Here is a 9457-nt window from a genome sequence, read left to right as displayed (position 1 = left end):
GTCACCCCAGAGGCCTTCTCCCGCCTCCAGTGAATGCACTTCTCTATCCCCCAGCCTCAACACTTCTGAGTTGAGCGTTCCAGCATCTGCTGAATCCCCGCAGCCCGTTCAGAGTGGCTCATCTCTGAACAAGGCAGAACCTGTCACTCTGCCTCCCACGAGCACACGGCTCGGGGACCTTTCTGCAGGTGGGCAAGTTTCTGCAGCTGCCACATCTTCAATTCCTACGGTGGTTACAGACAGCACTGTTGCAACAAGCCTCCCAAACCCTGTGCTTCCAGCAGTGTCTGACCAGTTTAAGGCAAAGTTTCCATTTGGTGGTCTGCTAGACTCTATGCAAACATCAGAAACCTCAAAACTACAACAGCTAGTGGAGAACATTGATAAGAAGATGACAGATCCGAATCAATGTGTCATTTGTCACCGTGTTCTTAGTTGTCAGAGCGCTCTCAAGATGCATTACAGAACACATACTGGAGAAAGACCATTTAAATGCAAAATTTGTGGACGTGCCTTTACTACAAAAGGCAATCTAAAAACACATTTTGGAGTTCATCGAGCAAAGCCACCACTTAGAGTACAGCACTCGTGTCCCATTTGTCAGAAGAAATTTACAAACGCGGTTGTTCTTCAGCAGCACATTCGTATGCATATGGGTGGGCAAATTCCGAACACACCACTACCAGAGGGCTTCCAGGATGCCATGGACTCGGAGCTTTCCTATGACGAGAAGAATGTTGACACACTGAGCAACTTCGATGATGACATTGATGAAAATTCTATGGAAGAGGACCCGGAACTAAAGGACACGGCAAGTGATTCATCCAAACCCCTTATCTCTTACTCTGGGTCATGTCCTTCTTCACCACCTTCTGTGATCTCCAGTATTGCTGCTTTGGAGAATCAAATGAAAATGATTGATTCTGTCATGAACTGTCAGCAGCTGACCAGTTTAAAATCCATAGAAAATGGATCAGGGGAAAGTGACCATTTGAGCAATGACTCCTCATCAGCCGTTGGTGATCTTGAAAGCCAGAGTGCAGGCAGCCCTGCAATGTCAGAGTCTTCTTCCTCCATGCAAGCTTTGTCTCCTGTGAATAGCAATAGTGAAAGTTTCAGATCAAAGTCCCCCGGTCTCAGTAACCAGGAAGAGCCTCAAGAAATACAATTAAAGACAGAAAAACCAGACAGTCCACCACCCACAGCTGAAAATGGAGGCGCATTAGACCTGACATCCACCAACCCGGGAAGACCAGTCATCAAAGAGGAGGCTCCTTTTAGTCTGCTGTTCCTGAACAGAGAACGTGGTAAGTTTAAAAGTACTGTTTGTAATATCTGTGGCAAGCCTTTTGCTTGTAAGAGTGCATTGGAAATTCACTACCGCAGCCATACTAAAGAACGTCCATTTGTTTGTACAGTCTGCAGTCGTGGGTGTTCCACTATGGGTAATTTAAAACAGCACTTACTGACGCACAAATTAAAAGAGCTGCCTTCTCAGTTATTTGAACCCAACTTTACTCTAGGTCCCAGCCAAAGTACTCCTAGCCTGGTCACCAGTACAGCACCTACCATGATCAAAATGGAAGTGAATGGTCACAGCAAGCCGATCTCTTTGGGTGAGGTTCCCTCGCTTCCAGCTGGAATCCAGGTTCCTGCTGCACCACAGACAGTGATGAGTCCGGGGATCACCCCTATGCTGGCACCCCCCCCTCGCCGGACTCCCAAGCAGCACAACTGTCAGTCATGCGGGAAGACCTTCTCCTCAGCAAGTGCACTGCAGATACACGAGCGCACCCATACCGGTGAAAAACCGTTTGGTTGCACAATCTGTGGTAGAGCTTTTACCACAAAGGGGAATCTTAAGGTAAGAGGCCACATGAAACTGTAAAGGCTTGGGGAGGGGGGAAATAAAGAGCACTGCTCTTAAATTCAGCAAGTTTTAGTGCTAAGTGTTTGTCCCAAAGACAGGTGAGAAGGGACCTTCAAGGAAATGCTTGCTGTATGGTGGTGGTCGTTAAGCTTTCACTGTGTAGAAGATAAGGACTGGAAAGTGGCTGTGCAATGATGTGAACTTTAAAACTGGTTCCAACTATACATGCAGGCATGTTGTAGTTCTGACTGACATGATGGTACACCCAGTCAGCTGGTGGACATGTTCTGAGAGTTCTTGTGGACCATCAATGCAAAATAATGTTGCTATGAGCCAGGAACACAGGGCTTGCTCAGCTCCTTGGGTGCCTCCCCAATTTCTATTTTCTATTCCACTTTGAAGCTGTTGCAGAGCAGAAAGCTGTTTCTCACAGATTTACAATGGGTTACTGCAGGACTGGTTGCTCCTATTCCTGCCGTTTGGTTAACCATCAGGACTCAGCCTAGGGAAGACATTTTAAATGTCCTTTTAAAAAATAATAAATTTAGCAAATTAATCAGTGCTTCTGTGATGAGATAAAACATGAAAACAGACAGGATGAAAAAAGGAAAAGGAAAAAACCACCCTTCTCCTGGTATGAGTAATGCCCTTGGTAATCTTCAGTATGTGAGGACTTCCAGCTTGCATGTGAAATTCTCTAACCCAAGAGAGTATGTACCCTTAAATCTTGCAGCGCTGTTTGTTTTCACTGAGAAGAAGCAGATGCACATTGAAAAACAACCATGGACCTGGGTTTTCTTTGTGTGGGCTGACTGGAACTTAGAACTGTGTCCTTACTGAAATTATTTTTTTTCCAATGTGAATTAAAGGGCATTTTTTTAAAATAGCAAGCACTACTCTAAGTAACAGCATTTCAGGCTAGACTCCTCACCAGAACATGCTAACTTGGGGGTGCTTCTCTTCCCTGTTCACTCTGCAGGTTCACATGGGGACTCACATGTGGAATAACGCCCCTGCACGCCGTGGCCGACGCCTCTCTGTGGAAAATCCCATGGCTTTGCTCGGTGGCGACGCTCTCAAGTTCTCCGAGATGTTCCAGAAGGATTTGGCAGCTCGGGCCATGAATGTTGACCCCAATTTTTGGAACCAATATGCTGCAGCTATCACTAACGGACTTGCTATGAAGAACAATGAGATTTCTGTCATACAGAACGGAGGCATTCCTCAGCTCCCAGTAAGTCTAGGCGGAGGCGCCATCCCGCCTCTAAGTAACCTTACCGGTGGCATGGACAAAGCTCGCACGGGCAGCAGCCCTCCCATTGTCAGTCTGGACAAAGCAAGTTCTGAGACGGGAGCCGGTCGTCCATTCACCAGATTTATTGAGGATAATAAAGAGATTGGCATAAATTAAAAGCATTCATTCCGAATAACTGTTGGACCTCTACTCGACACAACACTTGTCCTGTTCCATGTACAGCTTTTGAAGCTAAGCATTAGTTTCCTGACCTAAATGCATAGGTTCCCTTTAAAATTTTACCCATAGCAGAAATACATAACTTTTTGTGGCTGCTGAAAAGTTGTCTTGCAAGATCTGCATGGTACTTCTTTCAACAGTGAGTTTGACTGTTACTGAGAACTTTGAAATCTTTTAATTTAACAGAAAACAAGCAAACAAACCAGTTATGGGATAACTTCATTAGAAACAGAAAGAGGCTAGTCTACATTCACTTTGCTTCTTACAAAACTTACTATCACCTGAGAAAGGGGGGCTTCATTACGGCATTCTGTCACACTTATTTGCTGGTTTTTGTTCAAATTAGTTAGCAACTTGGACTATGTTTTTAGGAATCTTAATCTTAAATAAGTGATTTAGTACCCCAATGCTGTGTATTATTACAGTATCCTTGTCTGTAGTATTTATAATGTTAAGATTATGCGGGTAACAGACAATATACTAGCCCCAAACTTAAATGAAGCTTTTGTACTGCAAAATACATCTGGCTATGTGATTTTTCTTTTTTCTTTTTCCTTTTGTCTTTTTGTTTTTTAAGCAAGTTTTGTTTTACTATGAATAAGTGGTTTCTTTCAATGCAGGCAAATTTGTGAAGTTTTATTGGGAAAGATAGCATGCTTTTCATGTGCAAGTACCTGTCAGTAACAAACCTTTTTTTATTTAAATATTTGTAGCTGCTATGTGGACAGTTGTTCTATTAAATGAAAAAAAAATGTAGTGTGGATTTTAGCTCAATGATTGGAAAACAAGTTACAGACAAACCTTAGCACCATAAATTATTCACAACATTATAAACAGTTGTGAGTAAATACTCCGTGTTATCAAAGCTGCACAATAAAAAGGTAATGTTTGTATAATGTGGTTGCAAACTCTTAATTTATACTATTGCACTTTTAGTATTTTGTATTAGGGAGGTTTGTCTATAATTTGAAGCTGAACAAAGATGTCAACTATTTTATAAATAGTACTTTGACTTAAGGAGTAAGGAGGAGGACCCTGTTGCAGTTTCTTGTTTTGTTTTAAGCTCAAACAATGAGAGATCTCTATCAACTAAGCAGAAAATTGCAGAGAACTGTCAGATCCTTCGGACATATGGGGACTGCCGTTTCTTAAATGGAAACTATTCATTTAACTTTTCTATAATGCCCACTTAAAAGCGGGACCACCCCTGACAGAATTCTGATACATTTATCTTAGGAGTGTGATATTAATACAAGTCTAGGATAGAGGAAGGAGAACATTATGTAGGTTTAATTTTCCTGTAATCTGTTCTGTCTCTTTCACACATAACCATAAGAAAGATGCTGACTGCCTAATAATAGTGGGAACAAAAGAAGAACTTTTGGGCAGCGTGAGCAGTAGTAACACACAAATGCTCTGTATTTGTTTCCAACTGTCTGATTATCTTTTCAGATTGCTCCAAAGCACAATGTACTCTGATTAATCAAATATAATTTTACGTTGATTGCATTGTTGGAATTACACTGAGTAAACAAAGGGATTGGTTCCACTCATAAGTTAAGCGGGGAATGCTGAGGAGACTGGGGCTTAATCAAAACTTGAACAGAAAATGTTTTGTGTACTACCTCATTTTTGTGCGTTACAAGCATGGTGGAGTTGACACTCTGAACTTCCGTCCAGCAGAATTGCTTGAGGGACATTATGGGTAGCTGGGAAACAGCGCAAGGAGTTTCATGCCCCTGAAGAACGAATCAGACAGTGAGGTCTTCTCAGTTAAGACTGAAAAATAGGACAATCTTATAAAACAGAAACCATTACTGTAAGAGGATGGACTATTTCTGCCATCACATAATGGAGTGAAAAGAGCTTCAAACACTTATTAGCTGTTTGTTTCTATTAGAAATGAACAATGAACTCTCCAGCTCCATTTTTCTACAATGATGAGATAGAGATATATAGATATAAAGATATATCTATATCTGAGCAAAATTATATATCTGTAACACCTCTACAATATGACATAATTTTTTGCCACAGTGTGTGGGTGGTTAGGGGTGTTTCCAAGCATTAAAGAAAAAGAAAACTGAGGTGGCTTAATGTTGCTGTATTTCAGCAATTGAATGTTTTTATTTATCTGTGTAATTTTTGGTGTGACTTTTTTTTTTTGTTAGTATTTGGTACCATGTAGTGTTATCTCTATTCCCTAAAGGATGTGTATAATTAAAAAAAAAAAAAAAAAGAAAAAAATAAAAAAGAAGGAAAAATAGAGAAGAAAAAATGAAAAAGGAAAAAGAGAAAAAATATGTATAGTGTTGTAAATAAGATGGTTGATGATGGTACAGTAAGACTGACCCCATTTTGTATTCAGGGTTAGGCATTCCTCTCTGCATGGTGAAGAGAGACACTATTTTTATACTGTGATACCATGTAGGGCTAGGAGCCTCCCTGAAACAGCTGGGAATTGTTACCTAGATCCAATATTTTTTATTATTAAATCTTGTTGGCTTGACACATCTACTGATTGAAATGGATGTCTTAGTCTAGGTTACTATTTTTGTCATATGGAATTGAATAAAATGCAGGATGTAATATTATTTCTGAATTGCGTTCCTTGATTACTCTAATAACAGAACAAGATATGAGACTGAGGTCACTTGTGGTAGATTGGTGTCAATGACTTCTAATCATTGCATCTGGAAATCAGAGTAAGGTCGACACCGTATATTCAAATGTTTTTCTAATTTATATTAATAGTGCAAAGGGATAGAATTATTAAAATATCTTTTCCAATGAAAATAAATTTTAAGAGCATTTATCTCAAGGTAGTAGAACTAAAAAAGACACCAAAAAGAAAATTTTGGAGCGGGGAAAACAGATTTTGGAATGACTACTGTTTCAACCTGACTGCTTTCTGAACATTTATCCTGTACTGTCTAATGAAAAAGCCTCCTTTTCAGGTTGTTTAAACATCTGCCTAATATTCATGATACACCACATGATAAAATTTGTGAACAAATTTATCAGGAGCAGTTCAAATTCTAAAATACAAAAAGGAAAAAAATTGATAGCTCGCATCCATTCATTCCAAATGACATAACCTATACGTTTAAACCCATGGTTTTGTTTTGTCTTTTTTTCCAATATCCTCAATTATCAAAGCATGTCTAACTTTAACAAAATTATTTTTTCACATTGATTTAAATAAAAGTATTTACATTCTTAAGGTTAGGCATGTGGTTACGTATCTCCTGCAAAAAAGCTGTATGTTTGAGTAAACTCCAAGCTGTTATATTCCGATGGTGAATGCCTGCTGCATTTAAAACCGACAAAAGATAAATAAAAGAGAAAAATCTGTATTAATCATTTTTCAGTGGCCTTGTTATGCAGATACTGTGTTTTATAAGACAAACCCAAAGAAGGTATGAGTTTCCTCAGGTTACTCAACAACAATGACAGATTTGTGCTTTTCTTCCTCCATGCACGTCCCTGAGTCTTGCTGAGAGAAAACATGATATGCAAAAGAGAAGAAAAGCAAAGGAGAGCTGATAGCTATGTTTCTGTTCAAAACACAAGAGGAAAATTACCTGCTTTCCCCTCCTCCCCCCAAAAAGGATCAAAGCAGAATGGTATCTATTTTTAAATATGTATGGGTTATTTTTTTTATCATACGAAGACATTAAATAATAAAATATGCTACACAGATTAAAATGGCCAAAGTCTGTTGAATTACAGATGTTTAAAAGGACAGCCATGTAGGAACTCTATATATGATCACAAAAACTGCCTGTTATGATTTTTTAAAGGGCAGTGTTCCAGAAAGGCTTTCAAAGTTTTCACTTCCATTTTTCCCATGAGTTATTAGACAGCATTTATGAAATTATTGAAATAACTTAATTTTTACCCAATTGTTTTTTTTATTTTGTATCTATTAGCCGTCAATATATTACCTGTTCCTTTACCTGTTTTTTCCTTTCTCTTTTGGTAAAAGGTTTGTTTTTCTAAAGCTGCATTTGTGCCGTTCTTCTGTTGTCTTTGATTTACTTCTCTGCATGTACTCTGTCATTTGGAAGACACTGTGGTTTATTTTTTCCCTTTTTCTCTAATTCTGCAGAGGTCAAAAGAGCTGCCTGTTTTTTACGTCTATGTGTAACACTAGCATAATGAGTGATGGAGTCTTCAGTGATGTGATCAGGTATGTGCATAGCTCACAGGATTTGCTGGCAAACATGCCACTCACACTCCCTCCTGCAGATGAAGGCATGAAGCTCACTAGTGCTGCTGGTAGAGGGCAGCCACAGATGGGCAGGAGGATGGAAGTCCTAATCCTGACCCCACTCTGCCTGCTTTTGCACCACTGAAACTCCACAGCCGTCAGTGGAGATGCTCCAGGTTTATTCTGGTGCGAGAGGGACTGCTTCCACTTTCAGATGTCTTGCTTTTCTTTATGCATCTTCAAAACAATGGCTGGCTATACAGTATTTTAAAGTATGTCTAAGCAAAAGCATTCCAGACTTTATTTTTAAAAAGAGGGAAAAGAAAATACATATATTTTAGTACATTCCACAGGATTATCCCAGTTTTAAAGGAGGTCCTGAAAGCTGAATCTAAAAAAATATATGGCTGTGCCCCTTAATATATAACTTGATGCCATCATACAACCATTCACATAAATGAGTATTCACATAAATGAGTAAAAGAAACTGTAATTTTTATGCATATAAGTAAAAGAATGGGAGAGTCTTGCTACAGCTCTGCTGCACAAGGTATGCACTCACAGGTAAATGCCTTCCCTTTGCAGATATGAAACGTACCAGCAGACTTACGAAAAGAAAAATACTTGTTTGTGCATGTCACAGGACCAATACATAGTACCTTATTTTTTCAAAGGGAGAATGTCTCAATCAATTGACAAAGTGACAAATATGAAAGCCAACAGATTTGGGCTGTGCCACTGACATTTTTAAGGATGTGGGCAAGTTCATAATTAGACTAATATTTTGCTGAAGAGCAACATGCTTCTGGGGCCTCTGGGAATCAGGAACCCGGGCCTCTGGGAATCCTCTTGCAGCATCAGCTAGCACCTTGTAGTATTGGGATGAGTTGCCCCATCAGTAAGACGGGGTAACACTTTCATACCTACCTCACAGGGGTGTTGTGAGGAATAGTTTTATGTTTGTATAGTGTTTCAAAGATGGAAAATGCTTGGTATTATCACTGAGTTTAGAGACTTTACAGTACATGTACTATTATTTATTATTTGTACTCCAGTAGTACCTATGAGCTCCAGTCAGGACTGAGAGGACTTATCCTAAATGTTGTACACTCACCTAGTTGGGACTGATACGAAATTTTACTCAGTAACGTTTTTCAAAGGAGATATTTCATTATCAAATGCCTATTTGATTACTATAGGGTTTAATTCAATTATTTAGGTATTTAAATTGATTATCAGTTTTAGGCTATGGCGGAGAATTATCTGGTATCATATTTTGTTTTGAGCTTATACTGATTTTCAGAAAAAGTGCACCAATTTTCTATGGATACTCTACAATCAAATCTTGCCATCAGTGGAATTCTACTGTACTTTTTGCTATTAAAGATAAACATTAAAAAACATGTGTGTCTATACATTATTATACACCAATATACAATATATATACCTTAAAACATGTATGTTTTAAATTTCTTTAGCTACTTAGATTAATTTCAAACTGTGTGTGGCATATTTTGCTCAAGAATTGCCCATTTCAGATGCAACTTAAACATCGTTAAATGGTGTTGGCTCTCAACAAAAGACATATTGTTGCTATCATATCCATGAAGGCTTGTAAGGAAAGTGTCTAAGTCTCAAATGTAATAAAAAACCTTCAGTAAGTAATAGAAGTCTACTTAGATTATGTTGAAATAAACTACTACATCAGAATAAGATCACTGTATATAAGTATGTTAAAATTAATAAATAATTCCAAAGGTAATGCTTGCTATCATTTGGATGTTGAACAGAAAGTAATTTGTTTCCCAGACTGGCAAACTATAGTTAATATGTTTTTACAGGTATCTGATTTACAAGACTGTGTTAAGCAGCCTCTTTAGCATCTGGTCGTGTGCTAAAT

General features: G+C 38.7%; 1 protein-coding gene across 4 annotated transcripts in view; it reads left to right on the top strand.

Moving 5' to 3' along the window:
• SALL3 (spalt like transcription factor 3) overlaps nucleotides 1-8960 on the top strand; it is a 25431-nt gene extending 16471 nt beyond the window's left edge. For 2 of the 4 annotated variants that reach the window (XM_058032235.1, XM_058032220.1), the window contains exons 2-4: nucleotides 1-1307; nucleotides 1524-1864; nucleotides 2850-8960. The exon at nucleotides 1-1307 is cut by the window's left edge. In XM_058032235.1, coding sequence (XP_057888218.1) covers nucleotides 1-1307; nucleotides 1524-1864; nucleotides 2850-3281 — 2080 coding nt within the window. In that variant the 3' untranslated portion in view covers nucleotides 3282-8960. The remainder of the gene's footprint in view (nucleotides 1308-1523; nucleotides 1865-2849) is intronic. The other 2 variants (XR_009115083.1, XM_058032243.1) reach the window with 2 other exon arrangements.
• The last annotated feature ends 497 nt before the right edge of the window (nucleotides 8961-9457 follow it).

This window comes from Melospiza georgiana, chromosome 1 (assembly GCF_028018845.1).
Source record: "Melospiza georgiana isolate bMelGeo1 chromosome 1, bMelGeo1.pri, whole genome shotgun sequence".
NCBI classification, from domain to species: Eukaryota; Metazoa; Chordata; class Aves; order Passeriformes; family Passerellidae; genus Melospiza; species Melospiza georgiana.
This window is presented reverse-complemented; position numbering and strand designations above follow the sequence as displayed.